This window comes from Athene noctua, chromosome 16 (genome assembly GCF_965140245.1).
Source record: "Athene noctua chromosome 16, bAthNoc1.hap1.1, whole genome shotgun sequence".
Lineage (NCBI taxonomy): Eukaryota > Metazoa > Chordata > Aves > Strigiformes > Strigidae > Athene > Athene noctua.
In genome coordinates, this window is record NC_134052.1 from 961,867 (window position 1) to 982,121 (window position 20,255).

Below are 20,255 nucleotides of genomic sequence, written 5' to 3' on the forward strand. Positions count from 1 at the left end.
TTCCTCTCCGCAGGTAATAGCCTGCAGCACTGAACCAGCCCTTTGGGACAAAACAAGGGTTCGGAGCAGTCAGCCACCTGTAACTGGGAAATCTTGTCCGCAGGAAGAGCATACAACTGCAGATGACTTATGTTTAGCTGAATAAAGCATGGACTTACACTATTCAGTGGGTTCTCGTTTGACTATATAATCAACAACTCATTTCTATCAGTTCCCACAGAGTTTAAAAATGCTTCCAGAAAGAGAAGCAGCAACCTGCTGGGAACAGGTGACAGCAAGGAATTGCTTCCTCCTGCCTATGGCCCTGGGAGCATTTCACACTGCAGCAGACCATGCTATGTCAAGTAAAAGGGCCCACCTCTCGAAGAAAGTTGTCCCCAGAACCATGATGGACAAGGAGCAGATTGATGTTAAGTAATACACAGTACAGAGCACAGGCTCAGTGTTGGCATCCGAGCAGCAAAAGACTTCTTTAGAGGGACTCACCCAGTTAACATGGTCCCACTGCTTTATGAAACATTTTAATTTTGTACTGTAAAGAACTTAGTTCTTTCTGGTCTGTTATGGAAAACTTCTGCTGTATTTTACCCCTGGGAACACAGAAAGTTAGTTTGACAAGGCAGTTAATGTCTTGTGCTATTCTAAGTGAGTTCAGATGCACACCTGGTCACACAAAATGCACACGCTAAATGGATGGGTTAAGGACATTCCTTAGGACAAAGGAGAACAAACTGTTCCATACTTGTATTCCTATAGACGACAGCTTTCTTTTAGGGATATTCTCCACTTTAGGCTCTTCGCTAGTCAGAGTCCCTTTGTCACTTTTCAAAGTTGCATTTTTCTGAGGTAACTCTGGAGTCTCTCTTGCTGGAGTCACGACGCTTCCCCTCGTCACACTGGGTGTCCTGGTGCTGTCCAAGCTGTCTGAAGAATTGCTGAGTCCCGACTGGCTGGTCACCTCACTCTTGTGGTCCTGGCTGTCCAGGTAGGTGTCCTGCGCCGATTCAGTGCTGCTCTGCACAGTGACAGAGATGAACGGCTTTGATGTGGTCCGAGGTGGGACAGGAGGTGGAGTCTTTTTATATGCCACTAGGCATGATGAACCTGCAGTAATGGAGGTGGGAAGAACGGAGAATGCAAAAGACAGATTGGGGAGAGAGATACAGTAGAAGAGAAAGAAAAAGCAGGTCAGTCACAACATCCAAGAGGAGCCTCCAAGTGGAAGCTGGAGGCAGAAATGCAGAAACAGCCTACAGCCAGCAGCTCACACTGGGTAACCCAAACCAAAGCGTAAGGGGAAGCGGAAGGCAGAGCCAGCTAGCTTGCAAAAGAAGTCAAAAGGAATACCGTGATGTTTGAAAGGCTGGAAATGGAGAAGAGGTATAGAAAAGCCTCCCAAGAATGCTACAGGGTTTGGCAGGTGTAAGCCTCCACGTTGGGGAATTTTTATTTGGCTAAACCCTATGTTTTAGTGTCCTAGTACAGCCAAGTGTCTCAGCTCTTTGTTCCATCAGTTGACATGTTTCAGTGTCTGGACCAGGATGGTGTTTTTTCCTATAAAAATGGAAAGAAGCCATAAAATTTGTTAGATGCTGATGGTAGGAACAAGAGTTTATGAAGTACCTTAAAAACCTCGCTGCTATGCATTAGAGGAAAACACATCATCTAGATGCAACAACCCAAGAGCAGTGAGGCTGCCGCTGTTCAATGTCCCCAGATCTGGCCAGTAGTAAGGCTGAAGATGTGCTCCCAGCAGACATCCAGAGCACACGTATCCACTACATGTACGTATATACACATGGCTGGCCACAGATCACAGAAGAGCACCCACGTGAATGCAGACCCCAGCAATGGACTCATCCTGCTTCTGTCTCTGGCTTGACAGGATGGAAGTCTGTTAGAGAAAATATATGTACAAGGTGGATCCTGCAGCAGCTGCACTCAGTCTGCCCAGTTCCTGACCCCTGGACATACAAGCCCCTGAGGCCTAAGTCCTACTCCAGCTGCTGTCCAAGACAGGACAGACTGTGCTGGGCAGTGCATGGCCACAGAAGCATACTGACCAGCCACCTACCTACACACAACTGAGCCCTTTTATCCCCTTACCCCTGTATTCCCCACTCTTGTTCCTCCCCTTTCTTGTCCCACCTTTGGTTCATCCCCTAAATATCTCATTAAGCCCCATGCAATCCCAAACTGCTTTTCCTCTGCATGATGTAGTTTGTACCAGGCCTTGGCAGCAACCCCTTTTAGTCTAAAAGGTGATCTGGAGAGCTGCTCCCCATGGCTCATGGTGGTGGGTGTCACACTGGGGACACCAGGGCTGAGGTTCTGCTGGGATGACCCCAGGAAGGGCCTTGACAGGGTGGTCAGTGTTCAGGGGTTCTTGGTTTGGGGTCCCACCCGCCACTGTGGGTACCTGCTTGTCCCTGTGATGGGCTGATGGCCTCTGCAGTGGAGCTGGGAGTACCCCAGTACCAACAGAGTAGGATTTGGGCTCCCGCTCCTGCTGTTGTCTCCAAGCCCCTTCATGGTGTGCAGAGGAGCTTTATCACATATAACGCTGTCCCACTCCAAGGCATAACACATCCTACCTGGCAGTCCCACCTCACCTTCCCCATGCAGAGCAGAAGCCCCTGTGCTCAGGACAGCAGCAGAACCTGCTGCAGATACTTGAGCAGCACCAGCTCAGAAGTGTTTAGCATCTCCAAAGTCAAGCTTGCCACTGGGATGCCTTCCTCAGAGGTACCAGATTAGATGGCACCACTTGTGCCAGCAGAGGTTGAACTACACCCCAGAGCTGACTTTTGCCCATGGAAGCTGCTTTACAGCATCTGGTTCATTGTACAAACGTACAAACCTGCCAGCACAGCAGAAGTCACGGAGGTGCTAAAGCAACAGTCACTGCACGACTGCTCCTTCTCTTTCCCCATGTTCTTTGCTGCACATCCCCAAAAGCCTCCTGAGGTGTAGATTTAGTTAAGTTAAAACTTTCCTGGTTACAGATGTTTATCTGCCTTCACAGCAGAAATCTTGATTATACACTACACAGAGCACAGCCTGCTAGACAGGGGAAGCATTCCTTGTGTGAGCACAGCTACAAGAGCTTTGCCCCATTACAGAAAAATTCCCTGGCTGTACAGCTGAACAGCCTCGCAGGTGCGTGCTGAAATAGCTCATCTGCCACCAACAGCCCCGGGTGCAGGACACTGCTCCTGAGGACAGAGGGAAGTTCAACTGCATATACGCTCTGCACTAGAGAGTGCGAGAGCAGTCCAGGTCTTTGGGTGCTCAGGCACCATCCTGCCCTCCGTAGTGAAGCTGCACAGGCACACGCTGCCAGTGATGCAGGCGGCCAGAGCCCTGCCAGCTGCAGAGAAGGCAGGCACTGGGCACCCCACGGATGGGAAGTGCCCACACAGTCACTCTGCCAGGGCTGTCTGACCAGAGAGCACCATCTTAAATAGCTACAGCAATTTCTAGGCCAAGTCTTATGCCCTGTCTTGTACAGCCCTTTCCAACAGAGCAGTGTAGGAGCAGCCTGAACAGAACAATTGCAGAAGTACCCCTTGTCAGACTGCTGCTACACCACCAAAACACAGGGTGCTCATGCTGCCTTGTGTTACTGTACCAGGACTATTATCTAGGACAAGCAAGAGCCACCCAAATTGGCAGTGGAGAAAGCACGTCAGTATGGCCCTCAAATTAAATACCTTGTTTTCCCACTCCACACAGCCTCTGTTCTTCTCCAGGGAGAGTGCCCAGCCCCAGCACCCCAGCTGCCTAGGGTCCCCTGCCACCCAAGTGAGCCTCTGTGACACCATCCCACTTGGAGCCAGACCAAAACAGGGTGGTGGTTTTGCTCTCATGTTTACCAGGAGCACGGCTCAAGTTTCCCAGCTGCTGTTTACACCCCACTGGGCTGTAATGTAATTGGGGAAAGTAAATCAATTGGTATCTGATATCAAGCACTGCAGCCAGTCAAAACAAGGGGAGGGCAACACATCAGCACAGAAAAGCAGCAGAGTTTCCTGAGGAAGATTAGCAGTGTTCAGGGTCAATAAACTAGATCCAAATTCATCCTTCCACCTACCAACAGACAGGATGAATACTGTTTGTGCTGTTCTATATACAGGGGGAAACTGCAACATCCCCTTCTCTTGTTCCTGGGGATCCTTTCATGCCATTCAGTTCAGCTGAAGAGCATCAAAGATTTTGCTAGAAAAAACCCCATAGAGTACCAACAAAATACCACCCCTGTTACAGGTAGTCAAAGGGTTGACTATGTGAGCTATAAAAACAAGTCTACAGCTCTAAGAAACACTGCAAATGAAAACCACAAAAAGATCAGGACTCTTGAAGAACTGAGGATGCTTTGATTGGTGCAATTGCAAATTAACCCCACCGAAGTCCTCTGCAACCATAAAGCAGGGACTTTTGACCAGCCCATCTAGAACAGTCTGCCCTTCTCCCTCAACACAAGTCTGAACTAAGTTTCAGTGTTTCTTGCATCTGTGGGAAGAAATAAAACATTGAGGAAGCCAAGAGCATCCCAGTATTTCTGTAGGAGGGATATGTTACCGGACCAACTGAGCAGGCAGCACGCCCTCATGGCTCAGAGTTCAAGCCCACCAGTTAGGGGCATTCCAGCTGCTGATTTACCCCTTCCAAAGGGCTACAGCTCAACAGGGTATGAATCTGCTCTTGAGTTGCTGCAGGTCATCGCCTATTACATTTTAAAATCAGCTTGTGCTGTAACATGGAACTACAATCCACATGGACGCTGGCACAGGTACACATCTTACTCTGCAGCACCATCAGCGAAGTTTGCTTGTGAACATCAGCCACACTCCAAAAAGGTACAGAAGAACAAGAAAATTTGTAAGCTTTGCTCAAGCTTCCAGCTTTGCAGCACTAGACTCTTCCTGCTCATAGAACTTCTAAGGCTTATTTAAGCAAGTCATGAGAATTCACAACTGTGCTGTGGATGATTGATTTTTTGTGGGAAGGGATGTCTGTTTATAGTCTTACTTGCATAATTATTTTTAGAAAGCAGCATGTTTCCAAATTAGCCTCTTCCACATGACATTACCTGCTGCTCCTAGGGGCTCGGGCAATACCCACTCACGTGGCCCCAGGCAGAAGAGGTGTGTTTGCAGAGCCTTAGCCTGGAGAACCCTCCTAACCCCCAAACCAGCTGGGCATGCTGTGATCCTCCCCCTCTCCTTCCAGAGAACCAGACATTTGCTTCTTGAAAGACTAAATGTAGGAGTCAAAAGAATATTAAATCCAGCACTGCCTTAAGAGGCCCCTGTTCAAGTACCACCAGACTGTGCTCACCTGCTCAGTACCTGGCAGCACTGCCAAGATCACAGCCAAGGTATTTGGGTTTTAGATTAAAATATCATAATTGCCCTCAAGTGTATATCTAGCATGAAGTGCCCATTTATTTTGTTGCTATTGCTGATTCAATACAGGCTGGTGATATTTCTAATCATTTCAGTGACTTCAAGGATCTATTCAAGCCATCCTCATTTTTGTTAAATTATCTCAAAGGTTCCAAGCCAGTCAGTTGTGAAGGCAAGTTGGACTGCCCTCAAACATCAGCAGGGCTCAGACTATCACTTTCCTGCTCCATGCATTCCCCCCTTTCTCCATGGGAAAATCTGAAATGACCTCATTTCCTCATGCATAAAGCAACATGCTCTGAAATAGTCTCTCCTACTACAAGACAAGCTCATTTGTCTTTTAAATGAAACAACCCAATAATCTTGAAGCAAATGAGAACCACTATCAGTTGCATTATCTCCTTGGAGATTTTGGTTGCATGTCTTCAGGCTTGTGTTTGCCACAGGGTCTCACAGATGGAAGGAGTTGCATTTAGAGGCAGTTTTCAATAGTGAAGGGAACTAAACAGCCACATTCCAATCAGACTGACCTCTGATTTTCATCAGCTTGAAGAACACTTGAAGGCTGAAACTACAATGAACTGCAGGATGTTTTATTTGTAGGGTGTCCAAGTAAAAACAATCCCCAGTTACAACTGCTACTGAAGACAATACTGATCTTTATTAATGGTTCACAGCAATCACTTCAGACCTTATTTTTTCTGCTAAAACAAGATGTTTCTAGCCTTTATGGCCATGGCTACAGCACACAGGCCTCCTTGAATCCATATTTGGCTTGTATAGAAGATGTTTGAGTATTCTGCAAAATGAAGGTCAAGATACTTACATCAGAGGCATAGATGAGAAACCTACCCAAATTTTATTAGTCATAGGACTCTTCACATGGATTCCCCAACTAGAAGATGGGAAATCCATGTGAAGATGCCATCTCTTGCTCTGAAAGAATGACTGTTTTGAGTGTTGAAGAAATTTTAAGTTTTACGCTGGTTAAACAAAACCACACTCCTGGAAAGCAAAGTTAAGTGACTGCATTCGTTTAAAGAGACTATTTATGGAAATGCTATAAATACCTACTCCCTCAGTGGCTTTCCTTCATAAATCTTATAGTACTGATCTTTGAAAAAAAGAAAAAATCTCACCTTGATACTACATAGAGAAAAACAGGCACCCAACAGGGAAATATGTTGCTGACCATGACTAAACTGGGGAGTCAGGGATGGGCTGTGGGCCCTTCTGCCACAGTCCTCACTCCACCAAGCTGAAGTCTGAACCCCCAACAGCAGCAGCATCCCAGAATGAGCAGCTCACCCACCTTACAGTCCAAACTGTGTGCTGCCTCCATGGCAGAGACCTACAGAATGACCAGCCCAGCAAAGCCCTTCTGAAGCTCTCTGACAGTCAAGCACTTCACCAGCTCCTCACAGCCCTCAGCTTTGCTTACAGTACCTGCTGTTTCCTTATAATCACAGAGGAGATCCACAAGCCAGGCTATACTTGCAGGCCAGATGACAGCATGCTCCAGGCGCTCCTCCCAAGCAGCAGCACCAGGGGAAAAGCATCTCCACCTCCCTGCTTAAACCCAGCCACATGACAGCCTGGCTCCTGCTCCAGACATCCAAATCACGTAGTAGTTTTGAAGGAGGTTATTGGAGAAATTCAAGCTTCCATTCCCCTTGTTAATGCCCTACTTGTCCTCAGCTTTTGGCTGCAGCACAGCTCAGTGGGGAGAGCACCAAGCCCTGCAGCCTGCCTGGGCATGGCTGGAGTGACAGCTGGGACAAGGGGACCACTGCTACCCCACTGCCTGTGGGCTGTTGCTTTTCCCACCAGACAACCAGCTGAAGGCAGACACTTGTTTCCAGGAAAGACACCAAGGCCTTGGGCTCTCTGACCCCATCCCTCTCCACACGCAATGGGGCACCCCTCTCACACCAGCCCCCTGGACTCCCAGCCAGAAGCAAGAGCACCACAGTCATGTCAGGGAGCACATCAAAGAGGTCACACTGAGGGAAGGTGGGTCTGCAGCAGAGCCCAAGGAGAGATGAGGGGCAGCCAGCTCATCTCTCCCACTGAAGCAGTTGGGGCCATACCCTGAAACCCCAAGCTGCAGCTGTTCCTACCAGCAAATATGGAAGATGACCAGACCTCACTTAGAGTTGTACCCAAGTCACTTTTCCCAACCCAAACAACCATAGGAAGTGGTTAACAGTATCAACTCACCTGTGAGGTAAGCACATAGAGGGGAGACGCCCTTACAAGCACCATTCCTCCCACTCAGGCACACTGGCTTCCTCTGGGAACACTCTCCAGCCAACCCACATACGTTCTTGACCCATACTTCAGCTCCCTGTTGGTACAGACTGTACCAGATTTGCAGACGTTTCAGCTATCTGGCATTTTTTTTCCAGAAGGAAAAGAAATAACTTCTCAGCTTTAAGAGAAACACCTACACCACCACAATCTATCCAGAGAAGCTAACACAGCTGCCTCCTCCTCATCACTGGGCAGCAAGTGCTTCCATGTTTGCAAGGGCTATAGTATTAAACAAAGACCTGTGCAAAGAGGTCTTTGCTTCCCAAACTGGGATATTACTTGCAAGTCCTGGTCAAACAAGCACAGAGCTGTTGAAGATTTATCACCTGTTGCTCCTGTTCAGGTTCAGTATCCCCCCTGGGTCACAGCACTCTTGCAGATCTCTAAAGCTAGGCTGGCAGGATAGTATTTATCATCTACATATTCATCTGCTACCTATTAATAATAAAAAAGGGACTCCCCTGCACTTTCTTGACCACTGCCAAGCACAGTAAGTTCCTGTGTATTACTGAAACAAAAGAACTTGACATATCTGTAGGAGAAGGACCTCAAACATTACAGTCAAAGACCCCTCCAATGCAAATACAGAAGCAAAGGCGTCTCCTTGAACATCAGCTGTGTGTTCTTAGACTAACAGTACAGCTTCCATCCATAAACACACACCACAAAATACTTTGTACAACCATTTGTGTTCTCCAGTCACCCATGACTCAGATGCCTTTAGGGTGAGCTGCAGCATTAGTCAACAGCATTGAGTAACATGCTGTGTGGACAGGGGAATGCATAAGGCAGGCAAGAGGTCAAGAGTGGCAGTACTCTGCCACATGGGACTGCACAACACTCAGCAGCCACTTCTGATTAGAGACATAGTCCCTATACTTTGGGGGGGAAGCAAAAACATGAAGGGCTGAGGGTTGTGATCTCTTTAAATGAGGGAATTTGGATTTTTCAATGTACCAGAAGCTTGAGCTTCTTGGAGATGCTCCTATTTGGAATTCATACCAATGTTTGGCAGAGAAATCATAATAAGCACAATACACTGAAAACTATTACACTGGGAAGGCAAGGCAGCTTGCCTCTTTTTTTAAAAAAAGACACTTGTAGAAGGTCACAAACTTGAGGCATGAAGCATCAGATGACACCAACCCAAAAACACTGAGGTTTTAAAAATACAGGATCTTGCTCTGCTGGCCTTCTGGTCATCTCCCCCTTTCAGCACTGACTGCTGCAGCACAGTTAGCCTTATAGTAAGGACACAACAGATGCTACAGAGAACGCCAGCCACAGACACTCCCAAACCCATCTGCAGCAACTATTACTGGGGCTTCTATTTGTATTAGAAGTCATTGTTAATTTCTCCCCACCCTCCCCAAAGTAATTTTCAGTATGGGTTTTAAAGCAATTTGGAGCAGTTATAGGCAACTCCACCCTACTCCAAAGATGCACATCCAGCAAGCTGTCCATCTGTCCTGTGGGACTCAAGCAGGTCTCCAATCCAGCTAGCACAGGGCAGGAGCAGTCCTTTCCTCCCCCCTGTCAAAGATGGTAATTCATTAACAAGAACCAAGGTCCCAAAAAGTAACCATCCTGCCTGAAGTCACTGTAAGAGAAAATCCCTGAGCATGGTCCCAGAAGAAACAGAACTGCAGCTCTGAGAGTGAGGGTGCTTGATTCCCAGGGACAGGGCCCCTTGCCTCTCACCTGCTGGCTCATTGCCCTTCTAGGGGTGGCACACACATTTTTCCACAAAGTGGATGAAGTGAAAGGAACAGAGCCTCTGCTCTGTACTGGGAGTCAGGTTGTCCTCACCCTCTCAACACCCCCACTAATGAGAGCTAATGCTTAATTAGCTAAACACACCAAGAGGTGTGAAGTAACACATCTAAAGGGAACCCAAGTGCAGAGAGCCCTGGGATCTCTGCTCATCATCCATGTTCCTGCAGTCTCCACTAAGACCAGGCTCTGAGGCCAGGGTCCTGCTCCGGAAACTCAACCATCCCAGCAGCAGAGTCCCCAGCACATGGACTACCAGCACCTGTACTGCCAGCTTGTCTTACACAAGTTGGGCAGCAACAGAGACACCAATTCCTCCTACCACCAGATCTTGCCTAGGCCCCAGCAGACCCTGCTGACACAGGTATACCAGCACAACCAGGGCTGCAGAGCCACTAAACCAGCCAAGTCTGCTTTGGAATCACAGAACCATCAAGGTTGGAAAAGCCCTTGAAGATCCTCCAGTCCAAACATCAACCTCCCCCTGACTGTTCCCAACTCCACCAGATCCCTCAGCGCTGGGTCAGCCCGACTCTTCAACCCCTCCAGGGATGGGGACTCCCCCCCTGCCCTGGGCAGCCCATTCCAACGCCCAACAGCCCCTTCTGCAAAGAAATCCTTCCTCAGAGCCAGCCTGACCCTGCCCTGGGCAGCTTGAGGCCATTCCCTCTTGTCCTGGTGCTTGTTCCTTCGGTCAAGAGACTCATCCCCCCTCTCTGCACCCTTCTTTCAGGGAGTTGTAGAGAGCCATGAGGTCTCCCCTCAGCCTCCTCCTTTCCTCCAGACTAAACCCCACCAGTTCCCTCAGCTGCTCCCCATCAGACCTGTGCGCCAGACTCTGCACCAGCTTCTCTGGACACACTCAAGTCATTCAATGGCCTTTTTGTAGTGAGGGGCCCAAAACTGAACACAGTAATGGAGGTGTGGCCTCACCAGTCCACAAGCCTACAGAGGCATGCTTGAAGACAAGAGATGTCTCCTCACCATGACCATATGCATGCATTCCCCAGTCAAATTCCCAGCCATGCAGCAAGAACAGCAAGCAGAGGCCATCAGAGAAGCATAATCCTAACCCTGTCACTGGTTTTCACAAGTGTGGAAAGCTCTCAGTGACAGAAGTCCAGCTTAGCTTTAAAGCCACACTCAGATACACCATTTCTTCCTGTTTGCCTTTGTCCAGGGGATGCAGAAATAGCAGGCGAGCAAACCCAAGCGGGAGTATCAACGGTGCCAAGGAGCCCCCACGATGGAAGACCCAGCAGGACTCGTTGCATCACCCAGAAGCCTTTTTACTATATGGCTGCGCAGACAGCTCCCCCGAGCCCCCTCCTTGCCTCGGGATCCTTCCATTCACACAGCACCATGCTGGCTCTGACCCAGGCATGAGTCATGGCGAGCACAGGGGGAAAAAGCAAGTCCCTGGCTGCAGCAGAGCGAGGATTCCTGGGAGGGTCTGACTGGTAGGAAAAAGGCCTTCTGTACATACAGCAACAGTCAGAGGGAACCTATGCTGCCGCTTTTCCTGTCCCTGGAGAAGGCAGGGAAACCCTGCCTGCCTACACATCTGGGCCAGAGAGCAGTTAGTCCTCTCCAGAGGGTTGTCAGGAAGGGGGTAAGCTCTGAACCATCCATTCCAAAGAGGCAGAGGCTTTCTAGAGAGCAGACATTTCCATCAGACCCTGCCATTGGGACAGGCCACATGGACTTCCCCACCAGCCAGTGCCAAATCTCACATCTGATAAGAGAAAGCAAGACTCAGACAGGAGCACGGACCATTTCAGAGCCCACCCAGGGTACAGCCTCTCCCTCCATCACGGCAGAGCTGGCCTGCAGCTCAGCACACCACTGCTTACAGGGCTCCAGGAGACATGAGGACCACTTCAATAGTACATGGACCACAGCTTAGGGACCACGTATCAGCCAGAGGCTCCTAAGACAGTGCACAGTCTCTCATATAAGCTGCACAGAGATGCTGCCACAAGAGGAGAGCAACAACTCTTTCCACTAATGATGCTTCAGTGCACCAGCATCCACTTCATCCCACTGATCCAGAGCTGGGCAGTCCCACCCAGGTGTGCATATAAAGCTCACCTGGCAGCAGCAGCAGCCCCAGCACAAAGGACTGTCTACTAGACTTTGACCATGCACTGCCTGTCAGTGCAACAGCACAAATGCAGCACTCAGGGTAGCTCTAACACCATCAGAAAGGAAACTAGAGAGGCAAGACTGATCTGGTAGCACAACAGGAGAGAGAAAAAAGCAACTAAAGATACCTAGAGACTTGCACTCCAGAGAGTATTTTTCAGAAATAGCATTTATTGCAGGCCCCATTCATCCCTGCTTTTAAATACATTCTGTGGCAGTCTCAAAATGATGATTCCTTCACTGAGGGGCTGGGGAGTCTGCTCCTGACAACTGCACACTGAAGCTTTTTGTCCAGGCCAGCTTTGGCTCTGCAGCCCTGAGTGTCTGTATTAGAAAGGTCTTGTGGAGAGCAAGAACTGCGCAGGATATCTAAGACCATGAAGGGAGCACTGGTTGGAACTGGCTGTTACAATATTAGTCACACAATAGCAACCAGTCTCTGTACTCCTCTCCCTATTTAACATCACTCTTTCTGCAGGTTTTGTGTACAATTATGGCAGCATGCACATGAATTTAGGGCATAAATGTGAACCAGGCATGAATTAGCCAATAGGTCACAAGCTGCTTTCCCCTCTCCTTCCCCACGAGGGAATGTTAACCTGCTGCTCTGCACCGCAGCAAACTGTACAGACCAGGGTTAGGTGTTCAGAGGAGACACTAATATGAGGAATAACTGAGAATCCTCCACTTATCCACCATAGCCGCTTCTAAGTGCACTGAGGGAATTAGTATTAATCTTCAAAGTGTTTAGGAAAGTTAATTAGGCAGGTCTTATTAGTTTTTCTCCAAGCTAACAGTTTCTAGGATATCCTGCAGAAATAAGTTCCACCATCTAATTATGCACTGCATGAAATGTGTTTTCCATTTGCCATCACTTCACTTTATGCAATGCCACATCACTCAGTAGATGGCACATGCAGATGATTTTAACTTGCTTCTCTGCCACTGCAGAAGTCCAGGGAATCTTAATACACCTCCTCAAAGTCGCACCCAGTCAAAAAAACCCATATGGCTAGAAACCATGCAGCACTACTTGTTAAAGCAAGACTGTTCTTGTCTATGTCAAAGCTCAACAGCTCAAACTTACTATTTTAGGATATGCTGACCACTAAGGCACAAAATCACATTATTCCCAAGCATTTGTTCACATGTCAAAGCAGATGCATTGCCAGCTTTCAAGGTACAGGCAGTAAGCCCCATCTTAGGGGCAAAAAGTGCAACAACCCAACTGCTTGCCCTCTCAGAAAGAGGAATTTGTCTGTCCAGCACCGTATAAACAGCACAGTTATTCTGCAGTACTTCCCCACATACCTTCCTTTCAGCTTCATGACCATCCTCTTAGCCCAACAGTAACCCTGGTAACCCCTGACAAACGCTTTTTGTCCAGGACCTTTTTACAGCTGCAGGAACATGAAGAGTTCCAGTACAGCAGAATCACACCTGGCCTATGACACTAGTTTGGTCCCTGGTGCTCAGGGAACAGCAGGAAGGTTTTGCAAAAGCTGGGGCAGTACTGGCATATTCCCACCAATACACAGTCACAGAAGCAGTGTGGATGGGTTACCATTATTTTAAGTGTATCATTTAAATACTTACTGTTCACAGAAGAGCTGCCCAAGAGGGTGCTGAAAACACTGATGGCAGCCAGCAGCTTGTCAGCACAGACTGTGATAACAGGAACAGGGCTGCACTGATGTCAGCAATAGCAGAGTTTCCCCCTCATATAAATTGGGCTCCTAGGGAACTGCTTCACCCCCAAGAACAGAAGCAGCCAGCAATTCTCTAGCCTACCTAGAAATTGTCACAACTGCTGCTGAAAAATCCTCAAAGCAAGAAAATAATTTCTCCATCATATTATTCAGCATCAAGGTTTTCACCAGTTTTCAGATTCTATATCCTAGATTTTACCTGATTCAGGGAATTGCTGTCATCTGCTGTTCTCACTTGCTCACAGGATGAGATTCCAGCTGTTTTAGGCAAGGGCAAGCATTCAGTGATGCCACCAGCAACAGCAGAGGTGGTTTTGCCAGAACATTATGAAAAACCCTCCACACACCCAGATGACTAGAAATTCTTTGTAAGCTAAAAACAAACCACACCCTGTACCCACAGGGCCAGAGAAAGCACATGTGTCAGCAGATGAGGAGACAATGCAACACAGCCTCTGCACAAGAGAGATGGGGAAGGCATCTAGCTGAACATACATCTCCCTGCACTTACTCAACCTATGAAAAAATCCAACCCTTAGTCCAGACTGTCTTTCCACTTGGACATTTTCTGTCAGGCAGCCAGCACCCAAGATTTACATCTTGAAAGCTACTATCATCAAGAGGCTTTAATAGATTCAATTGAAGCTATTTCCTCCCTTAAGTATGTACAAACCGATGTGGCAACATTATGCTAATACTGAAGAATCAAAGTCAGAATTGCTGGGAAACTTCTACTTGCTCAGGCACAGCACAAGCTTTGCATGTTAGAGAAAGCTATTCCATATTCTAATTCAGGATTTAACATGGCATTAGTTATAAGATTAAAAAAAATATCACATGAACACACAGCGAAAAAAGCCACAGCAGGTTGCTCCTTCTCTTCATTAGCATTTAATTCGGCAGTGGTCAGCTGTTGCACCAACCAGAACAGTCAACACTGTAAACCTCCTGTGTGATCAGTAGAGGCAAGGTAAGACCTTAGCGTCAGAGCAGGCAATTAAGCAAATATTCCAACCTTCTAATCCTTTCGGGTAGCATACTAGAAAGCTTTCAAAAAGCACAGCTGTTATCATTGCTTGGATTTCCAAGCACTCCCATATGAATTAACCTATGTATACTACAAAGCCAAGCTGACTTTCTTCTTTCTCACTAGCTAAGGCCAGAGAGGTATGTAAAAGAATGGTAGCATGTGTCCCCAGTGACGCTGCTCACACTGTTCTCAGAGGCCAAGAGTCCCCAGCTTTGATTTCTTAAGAATTTCAAATATCACAAGCACTTCCAGAACAATGGTCCCTTCTCTCCCATCCTCCCAAGGGTGGGGGTATCCAGAATAAATCCAGCACTTTCTGGAATACTTCATTTCAGAAATCAAGCAGGCCATTTGACAAAGGAGCCACTGTGCAGGCTCGATCTCTGAAATGAAAGAGCACAAATCCCAAGAGTGAACTGAGAGACTTCTCCAATCATATGTGAGGCTCTAATATCTGTGACATAAGTAGCTTCAAGCCACCAACAAGTCTTCATCTTTGAAGCTCAGTTTGCTGTTACTGGAGGGTCCAAAACACCAAGTTCCTGGTTCAGTCCTGAAGAGTTCCTGTAATCTTTCAATTTAAGAGCCCAGACCACCACTTTTCAGCCACAAATATAGGAAGCAGGTCTGGATTCATGCATGCAGTACCTGTTCACACACCCACATTCATCTGGGCCTCCATCTTGCAGAACCTGCCATAATGGTAGTTTGAAGATCTAATACTATTAACTGGAAAAGGGACACAAGGGAGAGGCTAGTGAAGAGCTCTACCACATCCATTTAACAGATCCAGTTTCTAGGCAACAAAACTGAAGGCACTGTCTTAGTTATGCTGTTGTCATGTCATTTTGTGTGCCATAGCACTCAGGACCTACTCCCTTCTGACCTGCTGTCTTGAATTCTGTATTTAACATGGTGACTCCCTGGTCTTCCAAGGAGGGCTAACAGCAAAACCCAGTCTCCAGCAAAAGTATTATGTGACACCAAAGCATCCTCTGCTGCTTTCAGGAATCTGATCAACTGCAGAACAGACTCTTTTCCTGCCTTGGAAGCTATGTGCCAGAAGACTTCTTGGCTTAATTTCCCACCTTGCTTATATTTATTCCTGTTTTCAAATGAGTGATCTCCTCTCCCTTTGCTTCTTTCAACTTACCAGCTGTATAGCTCCAGCTGCAAAATAAACACCATCCAAATCAAACTCTAAAATCCCAGGGTTGCTCTGCAGGATATTCCAAGAAGCTTCCTCCCAGGACTCCACCTGTAAACACTAAATAGCAACAAGCAGATGAAACAGCTTTCAACACTGACACTTTTGTTATTCCTCATCTGTTGCACAACACTAAATGGAAGAGTTTTGTCTGAGAGGGTGGGAAGGAGGTAACTACCACTGATTTAGAGCAGCTTGAGGAAGGTGATGAGAATGATCTTGAGTCAGAGTGTTTGAAGTTATTCCAGCAAGGGACAGTTTACAAGAGTTGGTTTTGCTGAAGCACAGCTATCTGACCTTCCTGAAAAACACTGTTCACTTGATCTCCCAGAGCTGGATGGGTCTTCAGGAGAGACTGCTGATACACTACTCCAGCTATTCTTTAGCCCAAAAAGTTGTAAACATGTCACGAGTAGGCTTTCCATAGTGGTTAGTTTAGCAGCAGAGAATGGCCTTGAAAGGAGCCTATCCACAATGCTGCCTTTTCCTGTTCATCTTGAGCTTTCCCTCCTAACACGTACAGCACTTTCACAGGGCTGTCAGGCATCTGCACTCATAGCAGGCAGCACAAAGCCCAGAGGGGTTTTTTTGATTGCAAAGTCCCTGCTCCAAACAAGCACAGAAGCCTTTTGTCAGAGTAACCTAAACAGTAACTAAAATGGTGCTATGGAAAAAAATGTAAGGCTTACTGGATTCTTAGTTTGACAGAAAACATCAGTCAAGTAACAAAACAAACGTAACAGCTACAGTGGGAACAGCCCTACTTCACATATCAGAAGCTTATCAAGTCTAAAGCTCCAGAAAGGAAATTAAGGGGCTTTTTGTTAGAGGTCTTCTGAGTCACAGTCCTACCAAACAGCTGGTGCTACCAGTCCTCTGGAGAACATGATCAGAGGGTTTCAGCAAGCAGGCATTGGGACTGCTGCTAACCACTCCTTACCCATCTCTTCCCTTTTCCCCACACCCCCTGCCCAAAGTCAAGCATTCAGGCAGCTGTTACAGCATGGAGGTAAAGACAACTCTAAAGCATATGAGCCAAGAAGTTCTTCTGGCAAGGTCAGGATGGAGAGAACAAGCTAAACAAACTGCTCCTTGCACAGACTTCCTCACACAACCAAGGACAAAAATGGTTTTGGAGAGAACAAGCTCGGACTTTCAAAATGGCTCCTCAGAGTAAGGCATCAACCTCACAGCAGTAGTTGGAAGTGGCCTGACCTTGCTCCCACACATACACCGAGGTGTGTACACTGTCATCAGCTCTTACTGAAAAATGCCATTTCTACATTTCTCTGAAAATCCCAGCCAAAGCAGACACTTTGAAGATTGCCCAAGGCTGGAGTTATTTCTCTACTCGGCCATCTGCCCACACTTGGCCAGGGAACAATTTTAAGCTTGGAAGGCATTACTGCATTCAAGCAGCCACTCCTTGTCATACCAGTTGTCCAACACCAAGACCGGCTGTAGGGTGAATTTCATAGTAACAGCAGCTTACCCTTCCAAATGAAACGTCAGTCTTTCGATGCAATGCTTTCCAGGGCAGTCACCAACTCAGTCTTTGCCATGTTTAGCTCAAAGGGATTACTGGGGACACAGCTACACTAGCTACCCAGTACAGACTGACCATGGCAGCAGCCCAGGGGCTAGTCCAGAAAAATGTCACCTTAAGTGGTCTTGCAAAACAAGAACCAGACAAAAATAGCCAAACTGTGATCATGTAGACATAAATCTAGAGCAGCATTTAATTTGTGAGGCACAGTCTTCCAGGAGAACTTATACAGCAGCAGGTGTCCAGCTATCTGCTCCAGGGGTTCATCTGCCAGCAGGACCCTCCACCAGTTAGAGTATGGCAAGGTACAGCAGGAAACAGGGCCTCAAAGAGAGGGACACAGGTGGGAGGGAGATTGTCACTTCAGTCTGAACTGCAGAAATAGCAGGGACAGGGAAGGGATCTGAGCCCTGTGCTCGGCACTGGTGAGGCCGCCCCTCGATGAGTGGGTTCAGTTTTGGGCCCCTCACCCCAAAAAGGCCACTGAATGACTCGAGCGTGTCCAGAGAAGGGCAACGGAGCTGGGGCAGGGTCTGGAGCACAGGTCTGATGGGGAGCGGCTGGGGGAACTGGGGGGGTTTAGTCTGGAGAAGAGGAGGCTGAGGGGAGACCTCCTGGCCCTCTACAGCTCCCTGAAAGGAGGGTGCAGAGAGGGGGGATGAGTCTCTTTAACCAAGCAATAAGCGACAGGACAAGAGATAATGGCCTCAAGTTGCACCAGGGAAGGTTTAGACTAGATATTAGGAAGCATTTCTCTACAGAACAGGTTGTTGGGTGTTGGAATGGGCTGCCCAGGGAGGTGGTGGAGTCCCCATCCCTGGAGGGGTTTAAGAGTAGAATTGACCCAGTGCTGAGGGATCTGGTGGAGTTGCAAACTGTCGGTGCTAGGTTAACGGTTGGACTGGATGATCTTCAAGGTCCTTCCCAACCTAGATGATTCTGTGAACTGCACCCAAGCACAGACCCCCAGCACATACATGCTGCAGTGGTCCTGCCATTGCCCATAAGGGGATAGGGCAATTGAGTGGCTCGGGGTCACTCCCAATGTCTGTGATACCAGACTGGGAAGCAAACCAGTCCAATCCCTCCTCCTACATTTTCCTAGAAAGCACTTTCTGAAAAACATTGTTTATGTACCAGAGCTACCCTTTCAGAGGAAGAGATACCAGTCAAGTTCCCCGGATCTAGGCCATGCCAGAAGAGTTAAGGCAGACACACTAAATACTGATTGAAGATACTTCATAATCATAGTAAGCAATTAAACCCACAAAGGTCCATCCCTCAGGAGAAGAAAGCTGCTCTGAAGTCTCAGCCAGGGTTTAGATGAAGGTCAGTGGAATGGGATGACTCTACCAGAAGTCCCCTCTGTATGGCTTCTGGCAGGCAGGCAGGCAGGAGAAACACTGTGAACTTGCTGTCAGCCAGAGAATGATATAGCAGGGAGAAATGCTGTCAAGAAGCTGAAAAAAGGGAGTGCTGAAACTGCTCCCATTACAGCACAGGTTAATGGAGACCTAGAGTGCACACTGCAGAAATTAATTTTCCTCCTCAATATACCTAAACAAGCAACTCAGTTCTGTCACTATACAAGAGAAAAATCTCCTTTACTCCCTAACAGCCTTTCAAAGGCCAAAACCAACCAAGTGCTTTTCAAGATAAGTTAATGGTCCTGTCGCAAGTGAAGAGGTGGGACAACACCAAGTAAGTGCCTTTAATTTTCAAGAGTCTGATTTCTACTGTCTTCCAATCATGCAAGAGCTGGAAGCTCTCCTGCTTGCTCCAGCTTCAACAGTGCATTAACCCCCAGTCAGAGGGGGCTGGTACATTCCCCAAAACAAGTGGGACCCAAACAGCTGCCACCTTGCAGCAACCTGCATGCAGGGCTGCCTTGGGGCCTGCTTCCCCCACAATGACTGCAGGGCTGCTGCTCTGCCTGCTCCCACAAGCATCTGAGCACCCAGCTGGAGTCAGCCAGCTGCACAAGGATTACCCTCTGCCTTATAGGGAGGCAAGCAAAGAGTGGCTAGGACAGCTCTTCCTACACAAACCACCATTCCTCACATGCTAGGGCTAGCATCTTCAGCACGGTCATCAGACCAAGAACAAATCCGATCTTCAGACAGGGATGTAAAGCTGCTCCATTTCTATTACTGTCCCATACATCCAGAAGATATAGGATGCCTATGAGATGACAGCGGACATGCTTCATACCAACAAGCCGAAGTCCCGAGATAGTGAAAAGAAGTTTGCATTAAAGCAGTGAAAGGAAAAATGTCCAACACCCTTTCAGGAACAGATTCAGTTCTATTTTTCCAGCTGAAACCGTGATGCACAGTACAGCTGAGGTAACAAAACAGCAACAAGTTATTTTGGATACTGTTTTGTAAACAGATGCATGGCCAGTTACCTAACTATGGGAACATTAATGAGTAGGCTCTGAGAGGGTGCAGGAGAGCACTCGCAGGGTTGTTTAACTGCAAGCTTTGAGCAACTTGCATCATCTCCATCAATAAATTTCCATGAGTCTGCAATGGCAGCAGCTTATGCTGCAAGACACCTGGAAGAATTTGTGAAGTGCCATCTCCTTTGGGCACCACAGAACTGTCCCCTCCTACTCTAGCCACTAACAGACACAGTCATGAGGACAGTTAGAAGAGGTAATTAACAGCTGTAGAAACACATTAATTGACAGAGATCTGACTCAAAGCTATAGAGCCTGGTGCTAGCTGGGCCTCCTGCTCCCTGTAGCAGAAATGCCTTATCCTTGGGGAAAGGGTGTAACAACAGAATTGAGTCACCTTACACACACAGCAGGCTATCACTTTCACATAATTTATGCTAGGGCAGCCTACTGATTTCAGTATGATCTGTATACCCTGGCGGGCTTCATACCAGGGAGTCACTACTTTGAGTGCTTTAAAAGCCGCATACAGCTCAGGCACCAAAAAGCAAGACATGAAAACAAGGAATTTCAGCATCATTAAAGGTAGGGTCTTCTGCACAAGTTAACATAGCAAGCATTAGTGTCTATGAGATCCATGGACAGAAGACCATGATCAACACCTGTGAGATGAAAGGAAGCACTGAATACAGAAGCACAGCATTAGAGGGGCAGCACAACAGA

General features: G+C 47.6%; 1 protein-coding gene across 10 annotated transcripts in view; it reads right to left on the reverse strand.

Annotated features, from left to right (window-relative positions):
* DLGAP4 (DLG associated protein 4) overlaps positions 1 to 20,255 on the reverse strand; it is a 180,242-nt gene that overhangs the window by 8,271 nt on the left and 151,716 nt on the right. For all 10 annotated transcript variants that reach the window (XM_074920639.1, XM_074920645.1, XM_074920643.1 and 7 more), the window contains one exon: positions 743 to 1,104. In XM_074920639.1, the coding sequence (XP_074776740.1) occupies positions 743 to 1,104 (362 nt within the window). The remainder of the gene's footprint in view (positions 1 to 742; positions 1,105 to 20,255) is intronic.